This window comes from Paroedura picta, chromosome 7 (assembly GCF_049243985.1).
Source record: "Paroedura picta isolate Pp20150507F chromosome 7, Ppicta_v3.0, whole genome shotgun sequence".
In the NCBI taxonomy this organism is placed as follows: domain Eukaryota; kingdom Metazoa; phylum Chordata; class Lepidosauria; order Squamata; family Gekkonidae; genus Paroedura; species Paroedura picta.
In genome coordinates, this window is record NC_135375.1 from 71,322,611 (window position 1) to 71,337,884 (window position 15,274).

The 15,274-nt window shown below is 43.1% G+C and overlaps 1 protein-coding gene across 1 annotated transcript in view; it reads right to left on the reverse strand.

The window, feature by feature from the left end:
* Window positions 1-6,794: 6,794 nt before the first annotated feature.
* SMC5 (structural maintenance of chromosomes 5) overlaps window positions 6,795-15,274 on the reverse strand; it is a 57,425-nt gene continuing 48,945 nt past the window's right edge. The window contains exons 22-24 of the mRNA XM_077344827.1: window positions 11,141-11,320; window positions 10,960-11,055; window positions 6,795-7,902 (exon numbers count right to left, since the gene is read on the reverse strand). Of these exons, the coding sequence (XP_077200942.1) occupies window positions 7,774-7,902; window positions 10,960-11,055; window positions 11,141-11,320 (405 nt within the window). The 3' untranslated portion in view covers window positions 6,795-7,773. The remainder of the gene's footprint in view (window positions 7,903-10,959; window positions 11,056-11,140; window positions 11,321-15,274) is intronic.

Here is a 15,274-nt window from a genome sequence, read left to right on the forward strand (position 1 = left end):
TCAGATGGAGCATATATACTGAGAACACCTGGAGATTAGCTTGTGTGCTATTTGGAAGCAGCATTTATACCACACAAATTGTGTTACTTGAATAGAGCTGTCCTTAACTGTTGTGTGCACTGAAGCAAACTAGCCCAGCTGAATCAAAGAAATGGTCTATCTCTGCCTTTTCCAACCTTTTGACCATGGAAGAGTCCCTCAAATAATTTTTCAGGCGTCAAAGAGCCCCAGAAGTGATGTCCTCTGGCCACACACACCCCTGCCACCCCCCCCCCCCATAAGTTACATGTCACCAGATGTGACATCACCATCCACATTAACAGTCAGGCTCGTGGAGGACGGGGGGGGGGGCAGGACATGTTTGAAGGCTCTGCAGGCTCTGCCCCCTCCCAGGCACAGAAACAAGATGACTCATGCTAAGGATGGGGAAATGGCCAGTTTCGTAACTTATGGCTGCTGATTCTATTAAGACAGGAAGGGAAATATTGTGGACCCCCTTCAGAGCTCCCATGGACCCCTGGTTGGGAATCCCTGGTTATCTTATCCTGCATCCAGTTTCACAGAGTGACCAACAAAATGTCCTTGGAAAGCCAAGAAGCAGGAAGACGTTAACCTTTACAGCCTCTGCTGCCCTGCATTTGGAAACATTCAGAGGATTAGTGTCTCTGAACATGGAGGTTCCATCTCACTATCTTGGCTAATTTTGCCTAATCCCTTTTTAAAATTATCTGTTAGAGGCAATCACTGCATCCTGTGTCTGTGAATTTCCACAAGTTAATGAATTAAAAACATCTGAATCTATTAGCACATCAGGTTGAGATTCTCCATTCCTTGCCATTTCCTCTCTTAGCTTTACACATTCTGTGTTGTACAAAGAAGTGACTGTATGCCAAGATACATCTTTTCCGTCTGAAGTCAGGGCTGAGTTATTATTCAGTTTTATGCAGTTTTGCATATCAGCAGTAGTTTGTACAACTATTGTATTTCGATATGAAGTATATGGACCATGGCACAAGCAACTTTAAGTCCCTTATTTAATTCAGCAACCAAGCAGGGTAGGCAAGGAAGTATACCAACAAAGCCTGAACACAGTCATGTTGACAGGTCACACTCCATGGGAAAATCTGAATTTGCCCGTTGTTAAATACAAATGGATACATGAAACCCAGGTTGAAAAAGTCTGATTTAGACAAACTCTTAAAAGGTTTTGATCCATGTTTTCCATTGCAATTAAACATATCTTTAGTTTTACCTTTACAAGCTTCACTTTGAAGACCAACCGCCCCAAAAACAAATGGCCAATATTGATGTCACGAAGTAGTCAATTTTTCATTGGTTTGTAATTTCTCATTACAGTATCAGGTTTGAAACCATACTTCTAACTTCCCTTAACCAAATATTGCTCAGCAAACAGAAAACATGAACTACATAGAAGCACAGAATAATAGAATTAGTAGGGACCTCCTGGGTCATCTAGTCCAGCCCCCTGCACTATCCAGGACACTCACAGCCCTATTGCTCATCCACTCTAACCAACCTTCACAGAATCAGACTCTCCATCAGATGGCTTTCCAGCCTGTTTAAAAATCTCCAAAGATGGAGAATCCACCACTTCCTGAGGAAGCCTGTTCCACTGAGAAACCGCTCTGTCAGGAATTTCTTCTGGATGTTTAGACGGAATTTCTTTTGAAGTAATTTCATCCTCTTGGTTCTGGTCCATTCCTCTGGGGCAAGAGAGAACAACTCAGCTCCATCCTCTATATGGCAGCCTTTTAAATACTTGATGGTTATCAGATCCCATCTCAGTCATCTCCTCTCCAGGCTAAACAGACCAAGCTCCCCCAACCTTTCCTCATATATCTTGGTCTCCAAACCCGTCACCATCTTTGTTGCCCTCCTCTGGACATGCTCTAGTTTGTCTTCATCCCTCTTCAACTGTGGTGACCAAAACTGAACACAGTAGCCGAACCAGAGCAGATTAAAGTGGTAACATCACCTCCTGTGATCTGGACACAATACTCCATTTGATACAGCCCAAAACCCCATGTGCCTTCTTAGCCACTGAGTCACACTACTAATATTCCTAGATCCTTTTCACACATACTAGCGCCAGAACAAGTCTCCCCCCATCCTATAAAATGTCATTTTATTCAGCTTAGCCCAGTTCTCGAGCCTAACAAGATCATCCTGTATTCTGATTCTGTCTTCTGTTGTGTTTGCTACCCCTCCCAGTTTAGTATCGTCTGCAAATTTAATAAATACCGTCTCTAATCCCTCCTCCAAATAATTTATAAATATATAAAAAATACAGGCCCCAGGACAGATCCCTAGAGCACTCCACTTGTCACTCTTGTCAAAAAGGATGCTGAAGCATTAACAAGTATCCTTGGGGTATGTTCTGTCAACCGGTTATTGATCCACTGGACAGAATTAGGACCCTTACTGCATTTTACCAACTTGTCAATAAGAATATCATGTGGAACCTTAACAAAAGCTTTACTGAAATCCAGATAAACTATGTCCACAGAATTCCCCTGTTCCAGCAAGGTAGTCACTTTCTCAAAGAGATAAGATTGGTCTGACATGATTTGTTCTTGCAAAACCCATGCTGAGTCTTAGAAATCACAGCTCTCTGTTCCAGCTGTTCAAGGACTGACTGATTTGTTCCAAAATTTTATACATAAATTTTATAAATATATATAAAAAACACAGTTTTTTTTAAACTTCTATTTTACTTCTAACCTGCACTCCACAGCAAGGAACGCCAGTTTCCACTTCATAAACACTGCTGTGGATTCCAGCAGCTGATTATTAGTATAAAGTGTTCGGGGTGTTGTTGGGCAATGACAAGGTGAAGCTTTGTGCCTTATATGTAGGCTTTCTGAGAACATCTGATTGGACTCTGTGAAAAACAGGCTGTGAACTAGATAACTGTTTTGTCTGATTCCCGAGACTTCTTATGTTATTAGATCTTTACATACACATATGATTGTGTAGCTATAGGGCCCATTTTAATAAGGATAATCCTTTTGTTATATATAGTGTGCAATGGAGGAGATGAAGCTCTTCTCCAAAGCAAATATCTGGAACATAGTGATTACTAACTTTCATACACAGGAAGGAAACTTAATAAGCTTTTTCAAAGATTGTCTTCAGCCACTTTGTATGCCCTAGGAATACTAAAAAGAATCTTGAAGACTAACATGTTTATCTTTGTAACAGCACACATTTTATTGAACTAAAACTATACACATTTGCCAGATGAGGAATGTTATCCTCAGCTGGAAAATGTATAAATGCTTCATGCATCTGAAGTAGAGGACTCTTGTATACAAAAACTTGTCACAGTAAAATCTGCTAGTTTTTAAAGTACCACAAAATTGCTGTTTTTCTGCATGACAACACCTCTCACTACCCATCTGAAATATCCAAAACAAAGAGCATATCATAGCACAATACCCTGGATCAACACAATTTCCTGCCTTTTTTCTAAATGAAATGTGTGATTCCAGGAAACAGAAATTTGAGTTAGCAACATCAACCACAGACCAGTAGATGATTTTGCTCCTTGGAAGAAAAATATGAGAGAGGTATTTCATACTTGCATATTCATTGCCGAAGGATGATAGCATCAAGTGATTATGATGCAATACAGTATAGCAGGTTGTAGCTCCTGTAGAAAACATCCAGAAATCTTTGTCAAGTCAAGTGCTTTCCTGATCACAAAAGAACCCCTTTGGATCCAATCCACAGTATCCATCACATTGCCTAAACCCTCTTGAAACTCTAATGCCTATGTTCTATATATTTCACACTGGAAAGCCTAAAAAACAGCTAACCAGTGGGGATGAGCTCACTGACATTCAGCTGTTTTTGCAGCTTTGAGTCCCTTTAAGCCCCTGCTTTCTGCTCTGTCCAAGACCTACCTTAAAAGTTCATGGACATTCATGACAGAAAGTTCATAAACTACAATCAGGGCAAAATTTGTAATTAATTTTGCTTTGTGGTTCCATTTGTACTCATCCCTAATCACTACCTGTTACACAGCTGGAAGTCACATCATAGCCTCAAGCAACATCATTTCACCTGGTCAGCCCCGTCTCTTCTTCTCATGGGCAAGGGATTGCCTGAAATTGCTACTGGGGAAAAAATAAGCATGGCAATCTCTTCTTAAAAGGAACAATTTCATAGTTTCACAACCCAGAGTAGAAATGTACTCCACAGCCTCCGGTCAAAAGATAAAATGTATTCATTTAGTTTACTTATACCCTGCTTTTCTCTCAGACCCCCCCCCACCCAAAGCAACTTACAAGATTGTTCCCTTCTCTATTTTACCTTCACAACAACTCTTTGAGGTACATTAGGATGGAAGTGACTGGCTCAGGGTCAACCAGGAATTTTCCATGGTAGTGGGGATTCGAATCCAAGTCTCCCAGATCCTAACACGATACTATAGCCCAGCCTTTCTCTCACCACTAATTAATCTATCACTAATGAATTATTTGTATAGCATCACCAATTGATAGGCAACCCATCCTAAAATTTTACTATGCTTGCTAATTTGTGTTCAGGTAGCACATTTACTAACATCAAGCAAAAGAAAGCATGTCTGTCAGTCTCGTCTCCCTCCCCACAGACACACACACACAACCAGGTTCAGATTCTGAAGGAAGCCCGCTTCTCTACCTTCAGCTTATCAGTGTTCATTCTGACAACACTGTCTCTCCAGCCCCAACAGCAACATCTTTTTCCTGGCTCAAGCATATGCCACCTTTCTCCCACAATCACTCATGTGAATAATCACTTAAATAATTTACTAGTAACATTTCTCCCTTGTGCAGCTCAACACAGCTTACAATATAAATGAATCGACAATTAAAAAGCACAATTTTAAAACACCACAATTAGGATTGCCAATAATAAAAGCTAACTCAATCAAAATGCAGTCCTAGATAGTCACCTCCTGAATATCAACATTGAAGGGCCAGATACAGCTCCCTGAGGAAGGTGTTCCATAATCGTGGGACTGCCTCTGAATGCTACAGTTCAGCCAATGATCTTTCAGCTGAATGGTATTTCCACACAGCCGAAAGTTTTGAAAACAAGCGCTTCATTTCAACTGAATTTATTCTCTGTATTCCACAACTTCATTGCACTTTCTCATTGCCAGCAATTAGTACCACAGTGGCCTCTGGTGGCTGACATGGGTAACTGGAGCCGAAGTACAGGATGTTATTTGGCTAATGATTCAGCTTCAGTAGAGTAGTAGAACATCTTTCTGACTGATGAGGTCTATAGTTGAATGAAGCACACATTGTGCTCTGCAAAGAGCCAGCACTGCATCTCCGAGTACAGAAGGTATTAACAAATGCTTGAAGACTGCAGAAGTGAAGACAGCAACAATTCATTGATTCACCATTAGTAGAAAGTCCCTCAACATTAGAAAAACATGACCCCCTTTGAATGTCCTCTGCCTGGCTTGCATAATAAAAACCCACAGATATAAAGTTACCCTTAGCTAATAACTTGGAATTAAATGGGCTCTGAAGGGTGTAAGTCTCCTTTGGGTGGCACTGCAAGTGACTGAACCTGCAACTTAGCCCTTCTGAGGAGACTAAATCTTCCCTTTGCTGTGGCCTAATGGACAACACCGGGATCTTTAGTCATAAGGTTGGCATTATAATAGGTTTATCAGATGCACAGGAATATAGGAATAGATAGTGGGTGAAGGAAGGTTATTGACTTCCATATAAGTAAATCTATTGTTATTGTGATCTTAACATATTGGTATAAAATAACACTAACTAGCCCTAAAGACCTAATTGAATGAAACATGATTTGGTGTCTCATTCAATTAGACTGGTCATTTTTGCTGGCAAAAGGGGGAAGAGTTACCCCTTTGACTATCCAAAGAAACCACTCTGGGCAACATGGGTCCCCTGAGGGCTCAAGCTATGCAGGGCAAGAGCAGAAATGGGGTATGGAACAAAATCAAGTGCACAAACCAGAAGAATCCAACCTAATGATTTAAAAAAAAACTGAAATGAAATTTAAAAAAATAGCTTAAAATTTTACATATTTATTCACATGATAACCAGAAACTTGAAAAACATTCCCAAAAAAGCCAGCTTTCTTTGGGCAAGAAATTGTTGTATATATTTCACTTTTAGCAAACAACAGCATAACCAGAGATGGCTGTTTCTTAAATTAATTGACCAAAACTGCCTGTTGTGTCCTTGCTTTTGGTTTTCTGAAGGATGTTAAGCCACCCAAAGGTTGTCTGTATATGTTACAGATTATTTATTTTTTTATTATAATACGGCCTGTGTGTAGCACAGCCAAGAGGTCCTAGGATTGTCTGGCAGCCAGCCAAGAGACATTCAAAGGTGGTTTGTCATTGCCTCCATTCCAAATACTAGCCAGGGTTGACCCTGTGTAGCTTCTGAGATCTAATAAGATCAGGCTTGCCGGGGCTGTCCAGACAAACCACAGAAAATCAACACTCTTTTAGGGAGGATTCACTTGTAGAGGGAAAACCCTAACAAACTTTCCACTCCATAGTCTTTTCTATGTCAGTAAACCTTATTAGCTAACTTTCCAGAAAGCAGAACTCATGTCAGAGAAAAATTTCTGAATCAGAACTGGGAATGTTCCTAATTTACGAACTGAGGTTAAAAAGTATTTTCCTGATACTTTTCTCATATTGAAAGATCCTAGCCTGAGTATATTTCCCATTCCAGACTTACATTTTGCTAAAGGCTAGAAGCATTGAAAATAAATATTGCTGGATATAATTGTTTCTAATATAAATTTATTATACAAAAATTGCCATAATACTATTGGCAAAAGATGTATATATACAAAAGCCATTTGGAGTAAAATTTAGTATTTCCCACCATAGAACAATGGTACATTTTAAAAAATAAGCAAGCAAAAGGAAAACAAATTGCTCTCTCAGATGAATTTTTTTTCTTTAAAAAATGGCATTGCATATTTGTTTTCACGGGAATATGAAAGTATCTCTTCCTCCAGAACACAGTTCAATTGAGATGGCACCTTACCAGCAATTGTAGACCTGTACATTTCATATCTAGTGCCCAACAATTATAGACATCAGATCTTTAAATAGGATGTTTAACAAATGTTCATTGGAGTTTACAATTGTTCACAAAGACAAATGTTAAATTTTCCTATTTAACATATTTGGTGAAATTTTTACCATTTTACCAGCAAATCCAACAGATATAGCAGAACATTTAGGGATACAAGAAAAGGATTTGAATATGTCAAAGTTGTGAAAGACCACAAGTGGAAGCCTGCAGGAGTAATGTTTCTTTCCCTCAACTATTGCCAAGAACTAGAATAAAGTCCTTCAGATCTAGGCCAAAAATATAGCATACTGTAATCAAAAGGTAAAAATAAAGTTGCATATACATATACAATAAGCACATATAATGTTGACCTCTGCAAGAATATATATTGTAAATAGAAGAGCCAGAAGATTTCATGAACAAACAGATGATGGAAGACTGCATTACTCAGTTGAACCTACTGAGTTCTGACCTACATGTTATCAAACCAGAAAGAACTTTTAAAATCTTGGTGAGTCACTGAGAATTCAAGATTCCTATTTTCCCATAAGGCCCTTGAGTCTGAAGAAGTTATCAGTTCTTCTTCCAATTCTTCTAAGTAAACAAACTTCCTGAGTTCTCCAGTTTTCTCCAACTGATTTTGTTCTGGGTTCCAAAAAGCATTCAGATTTTTATTAATCAATCATGGCTGAAATCGCCGTCGTCTCCTGTAGAAAGCCTTTAAGTTCCATTTATTTGATTCTAGCATAGAAGATCCATTGTAGACCAACAACACAGTCATTTTCTCTGTGTAAGTGAGGTTCTGCAAGAGCTGTCAACAAACCAAGGAAGAAAGCTCCATTAAATAATACCATGTCTCCCAAAAATAAGAAATACCCATAAAATAAGCCATAGCACGATATCTAAGCATTTGCGCAATACACGTCATACCCCCAAAATAAGACTCACCCATAAAATAAGCTGTAGCAGGATTTCTAAGCATTTGTACAATAAACGCCATACCGCCCAAAATAAGTGCATCCTCAGGGGGGAAGAAGTAAAGCTGTGGCTGCTGTTTTACTCAGCACGGTGGGGCTCTCCCCCAGCACCAACCAGCAACGGTCTGTGGTAGGGTTGCAGCCGCTTCGGCGCTCATGGATGCCTGAGGCAACCGGCGCGCCAACTGGCACCTGCAGACAGGTACAGAGCTTTGCGCCTGCGTGCGGGCTCCGGCTGCTCCCCACCAGTGTCAGCACCCCTCCCCTCTGGCCGCCCCAGTCTCTCACCCCCCACTAACACCAGTAAAGCTGCTGCTCCCCAGCACTGATCAGCAACAGTCTGTGGGTCTCTTCTCACCCCACAGAAACACCTTTGTTGATGGCATCGACTTTTCTAAATACCAATAAGACATCCCCTGAAAATAAGTGATAGTGTGTCTTCTTGAGGAGAAATAAATATATTTTCGGGCAAACTCGGTACCCCTTCTACCAAGCACCTGAATTCTTTATTAATGTACCTCAGCACTTCCCACAGACTACTACACAGCAGCTACATTCCAAAAGACATTTCTTCTGCCATTAGCAGGTTTGCAGGAATCATGAGGACATAGGCAAAGGCAGAAGGATTTTTTTAAAAACAGGCAGAGATGTGATAAACAAAGGATTCCAAATAAACAGCAAATGCAGAAAGATGTAGGAGATTTTAGAAAAGGAGTTGAAGGTAAGAAAAGTTGTTGCAAAAAGGACATGGGAGATGTTTCAGCGATTAGGAAGAACTGGACGCTGGAGCCCCCTGGGCAGCATGGGTCAGTTTCTGGGGTCAAAGTTGTCCTGACCCGGTGGTGGTAGTGCCGGGCTGGGGCTTGTCCCGAGGAAAGAAGACCCAGAGAGGTCCAGAGGTGACTTTGTTGGGACTTGTATTGTAAAGAGCTGAAGGAGCTGGCGGCGAGATCAGAGGCAATGTGGTAGACTGTCAGGAGAAGGGGAGGAATGGCTTTGTGATCCCTGTCCTTTGTTTGTGGCCCCATTTCATCTTTTTGCTGCCCAACTAGACCAGTATCAGCCTGCAGGATAGAACAAGCTGCTTCCAGAAGTCAGCGTGGCCAGCTGAGAATCAGGAAGAGGTGTGGAAGGACTCTGTCTGACAGCGCCCTCTGGTGGGAGCAGTTACTTCACAGAGGAATGTGGAAGATCTAGTAATGATTATTACCTGGAAGTTCCTGTGGCTGTTGGAGGAGAAGTGATCAGCGTTGCTTTTTATTATTAAGACCTGGACAGAGTGGCTGGCGATTAGCCTATTATTGTGTGTATGTGTGTGTGTGTGGGGGGGGGACGAGAACCCCTGTAAGGTGGGATCCAGGAGACCCTTCCCTCTGTAAAGGGAGTATTTTATTAGGTCTAGTTGTTAGGTTGTGAGGGAGGTTGGGTAGGGAGGGTAGTTTGGGGAGGGTTCATTCTGACAACTAGAGCTAGCAATTAGTTAGTTTTGGGGATAAGGGGGGAGGGACGCAGCCGTATTGTATTAGAGAGTTGTGGATGGATAGTGATCGGTGGAGTGTAGGATTGTGCGCTTCGGCCACAAAAGCAGCCATTCACGCCTGAAGCAGACAGTGCCACGGTCTGGAGGTGGAGGGGCAGCGCCGGTCTACGTGCGACAACTGGTGCGCCAGAGTCAACACCACCCCTCCCCTCCCCACTGCTGGCTGCTTCAGGCCGAAGCGCATAACCCTAATGTCAGTATAGGCTGGGACTCAGTTGAGAGCTTGGCCTTCTGGCTGGTGTACCATTTGTCCAAAGCCCTGCTGAACCTGCTGGAGGCGGTGGCTGCCTGGACATTGCAGTATCCCGGACTTTTAGTTCTGGCGGACTTCAATGTCCATGCAGATGCGCCGGCCCCAGGACTTGGTTCGGACCTGGTGTTGTCCATGGTGACACTGGGGCTCTCGCAATTTGTTGCTGAACCCACCCATCAGGCCACACACTCGATCTGATCTTTGATGCTGGGACAGAGGTGTATCTGGAAGCAGCATCAGCCGTGCCATGGTCAGACCACTACGCTCTATGGGCCCAGCTCAAGATACCACCTCTTCCCTGTTTGGGCAATGGGCGCATTTTAGCCTGCCTGTGGATCCAATTGGTTTCCGGAATGCTCTGAGGGACCCGATGCCTCCTGGTGACTTGTTGATGGTGCTGGTGGAGGACTGCAGTCCCGCCTGTCAGCTGCCATAGAGAAGATCACCCCTAGAAGTCCTCTCTGCCTTCAACTCAAACAGCCCCCTTGGTATACCGGGGAGCTCCGGGAGAGGAAAAGGGAAGTGAGATGACTAGAGCAAGCATGGCTTCTGCTGTCAAAGCGCCATTCGCGCCAAAAGCAGCCAGCACCGCGGCACAGGGGGGACGGGCTGCGCCAGCATGCTGGCACTGTGTCGTGCGCCGCCACCAGTGCTACCTCCCCTGCACCACTGGCTGCTTTGGGCGTGAACGGCTGTTTTGGCAGCTGAAGCACACAACCCTAGTTTCTATTGGCTGAGGCTTATGATCTACCTATGTACAGGCCGCAAATTGCGAGGGGAGGAGGATGAAGCCCTTCCTGGTGATAAGATTCCAGCACTTCTGGGCCAAGGGAGGTATAGCGGTGGGCAAAGGTTCAATAATAAGGGGTGACATATGTAGGTCTGAGAGGGCCTCGGCACAATATAAATATTTAAATATATAAAAATAAACAAAAGATGAAAATACCTATACCTTGAATTGTGTCTCTGTGGTATGAGGCAGCTGATATAACTCATTTAAAATGACTTTTTAGTATCCCACCAAGTGGATTTAGATCAACATTCTTTCAACATCCAAGTATAAGAAGTGTAGAAGACACACAATTTTTAGCTACTCACCTTTGGTGTAATAAAAAAGTACTGAGAAGTACTCTCTTTGCAGGCAGTTTCTACCACGACATCGAAGACTCTCCTTTCATTAACTGGGTCCATTCCCTTTAAAAGAAATATCTGTATTAACATCTCTTCTCCAACTACTGAATAGGGACTGAACATTAGACTTGTGGGCAAGCATATATACCTGATTTATCTCATCTACTACTCTGAATGGGCATTTGTTGAGCTCCTGCAAGGCCATCAAATACAACATAGTTGAAACACTTCTCTCCCCACCACTCTGGTGGTGTGGAGTTAGTTCATGAAGCTGAGTGCTGCTGCGGAACTTGACTCTAATCCGAATCCCATATTTATCATATTCTTCCTGTTAAGAGTGAAAGAGTGGTATTAGAGATCCACAACATCATATTGTCATTAACAGTAAATACATTTTCAAAAACAACCTTATATCGCTCTTGCATTGTGTCAATGTTAAAGTGACCCATGTTCAAACTCTCTCTCAGCTACGATGCTCCCACCCTCACTGCCTGCCTAAACTTTCTTTGTTGCAAAAATAAAAGAGAGCGGCTCCACATGCACCCCTTGAAAGACTGACAAGAGACTAACCTAATCAATCAAGAAACAGCAATAACCAAAATCTGTGCATTTTAATGTCAGTATTTAATCTGAACAATTAAAAAAGTATCCTCCATTAAATGGACACCATCTTCAAAGAAGCGTTCTCTCTCCCTCTTCTACATTTATGTCTGCCATTTTCCTATCCATGAGTTGCCCATTTTGAAAACAGATTGTGGAGAGGGAGGAACACAATACAGAGGCATGGCTGTTTTACACTCTGTCATCTGCTAGCATCATGGATGCTCCTCTCAACTTGGAGGAGTTGACACTGGCAAAAAAGAACAATTAGTCTTCCTCACTACTAATGCAAAATAACACTGGTTTCCAATCAGGCTGCAGCTTTGCACATGACCTCTCTGAAATCAGCAGGGCTTGGTCCCTGAGCAGGTTGATGGAGAAAGCCTTTACTTCAGAAAGAGTGGTTTGTGCATATGCAGATTTATACAAATTAAATTATTAATCTTATGCATTTAAATTAAACAATTAATCGACTAAAACTTATTCAGCTGGACGGCAATCCTAATTTTGTGAAACTTCAAATCTGTGAAACTGCAATTTTCTTCATGAAATAGCAACCTGTTAACACAGACAGCTGAACAATGGCTTTAGAATTAAGTCAATGAACTAACTGTTGTGTTTTAGAAGCACACTTGCCCGGGGGAGTGAGTGTGTGTGTGATCTGGTGCGTAGAAATTGCTTGCAGTCCTTAGATCTGACAGCAGGGCCTACAGGCATCTCAGCTGTCAGACCAAAAAGCTTGGAAGCCATTTCAGCAATCCCAAACATCCCCTCTTCCAAAGTGTGTGTGTGTGTGTGTGTGTTTGTGGGGGGATCTAGCACACTGAAATCACTTGCAACCATTTTGGCTTGACATATGAAAGGCATGTGCACCCCATTGTCAGCCGCAAATGGCTGCAAGCTATTTCAGCCCCCCACTTCTAAGTGGACAGAAGTGAAAGTCTGGCCTGAACTGGATCGGTTCGTTGGGGGGAGGGCAGTTGGATTCAGGGGTTTCATTTGGAAACATCCTGAACCAAACCAGAATTTTCCGGTTCATTCCCATCCCTGCTTACAACATTCAAGTCAAGTCATATCACCCAATATCACCCATATCACCCAGGCCCCCGGGACGTTCGCCTGGCTTCGACCAGGGCCAGGGCCTTTTCGGTCCTGGCCCCAACCTGGTGGAATGAGCTCCTGGAGGAGCTAATGGCCCTGTGGGAACTACCATCTTTCCGCAGGGCCTGTAGGATAGAGCTCTTCCGCCAGGTAGAAGCCAGGGCAGAGCCCAGGTTCCATCCAAGATCCCTAATCCATCGGTAAATTAAAACCAATACAATAAATATTAAGTTTTAAAATATATTAAACCTAACTATGCACCTCATTCCTCCTCTCTGTGTCTGGAAATAAAATTACAGATTGGCCTGGCATGACAGAGGAATAATGGGGGGGGGGTCTGGTAGGGGTGGTGGTCCTTGGCCTCAACCAAACACCTGGAGGAAGAGTTAGAAAGCTCCGTAATTGCTTGCACTTTGAACAGTGACTCATTCCACCAGGCTGGAGCCAGGGCTGAAAAGGCCCTGGCCCTGGTCAAGGCCAAGTGCACCTCTCTGGGGCTAGGGACAGTCAGCAAGTTGGTATTTGCTGAACAAAGAGCTCTCCGGGGGAAATATTCAGAGAGGTGGTCCCTCAAGCACCCAGGCCCCAGACGGAGTAAAACCTTAAAGGTTAGAACCAACACGTTAAACCTGATCCAGAATTCAATCAGCAACCAGTGCAGCTGGTCATATATGCACTCTCCATAGGACTTATGCAGGTGCATTCTGGATCAACTGTAGCTTCTAGGTCAAGGATAAGGGAAGACTCCTGTAGAGTAATCCAACCTGGAGGTGACTGTCGCGTGGATCATTGTGGCTAGGTGTTCCGGGGCCAAATAGGGTGCTAGTAGCTTCACCTGGTGTAGGTGGAAGAAAGCTTGGAATGCTACTTTAGTGACCTGTGCCTCCATAGTGCCTCCTGCATCTGGGTCAGAAAAATGAAAAGCATGCCTACTGGATGGGGGATACACTTCTAGGTAACACTGTGTGTGAACGAGACCTTGGGGTACTTGTGGATTGTAAACTAAACATGAGCAGGAAGTGTGATGCAGCGGTAAAAAAGGCAAATGCCATTTTGGGCTGTATCAACAGGGGCATCACATCAAAATCACAAGATGTCATAGTCCCATTGTATACGGCACTGGTCAGACCACACCTGGAGTACTGTGTGCAGTTCTGGAGGCCTCACTTCAAGAAGGACGTAGATAAAATTGAAAGGGTACAGAGGAGAGCAACGAAGATGATCTGGGGCCAAGGGACCAAGCCCTATGAAGATAGGTTGAGGGACTTGGGAATGTTCAGCCTGGAGAAAAGGAGGTTGAGAGGGGACATGATAGCCCTCTTTAAGTATTTGAAAGGTTGTCACTTGGAGGAGGGCAGGATGCTGTTTTTGTTGGCTGCAGAGGAGAGGACACGCAGTAATGGGTTTAAACTTCAAGTACAACGATATAGGCTAGATATCAGGAAAAAAAATTTCAGTCAGAGTAATTCAGCAGTGGAATAGGCTGCCTAAGGAGGTGGTGAGCTCCCCCTCACTGTCAGTCTTCAAGCAAAGGTTGGATACACACTTTTCTTGGATGCTTTAGGATGCTTAGGGCTGATCCTGCGTTGAGCAGGGGGTTGAACTAGATGGCCTGTATGGCCCCTTCCAACTCTATGATTATATGATTCTATGATAGTAAGGGAGGCATCGAAGGTCACACCCAAGTTCCTGACCATCTGTGCAGTCTGAAGCTGCACTCCGTCAAGGGAGGTGTGCTTCCTCGTCTGGACCTTTCCTTCCCAGCCACAGGACCTGTTATATGCAGCTGGCACTACAAATTTTGGAAAGAGGACTACGTACAGTATTTTCTAGCTCTTTTCAGAGCACACAGCCTTTGATCATCAATGCAATATTCAGATCTGTTATTCAATTGACTCATTCCAAGGAACTGTCTTTAGGATTGTACCTTTAGTATCACTGTATTTATCCCAAATTGCCAGAATTCCTTTGTTTGCATGTGTGTGCACACACACAATGAAAGACTCCCCTGTGGCATTCCTCTCAATGGAAGCCGAGCCACACATCATCAGGGATAGAGCTTTGCCCCACTAGAGGGATATTACCAAATACAGCACCTTCAATTTAGCTATTCCTTAATCTGGGAGGATTGCATGCAGTGTGTCTGGAATGATCAGCAGGTTATGCCTCCTGAACTGCCTCCTGTTTATTTTGCCCCCAAGCAACTCACTGGGAGCTACTGAGAAGAGACCCAGGCCATACTTGTAAAGATCTACCCTTCCCATATGTCTCCTCTAGTTTCTGCTTACTTGATATGAGGCAAAACTGCAGCAGAGCCCTGGGAACTTCTTAAATATTCCAATGATTTAACTGGAACAATACAAACCATTTTTAAGCTGCAGTGAATAAAAACAGACTTACAGAACTAGGTTGCCAGAGTTCTATTTGGAACACTATTATTAATTCCATTCTAGGAGGAGTGCTACTTCCTTCCACTAGCTGCTTCTACAATGACAGTATTAAAAAGCACATTACCCCTCATTCTTTAATTCAGGTCTTCAAATTCATACTTCACAGGAAGATATTTCCTCGCCAAGTGTTA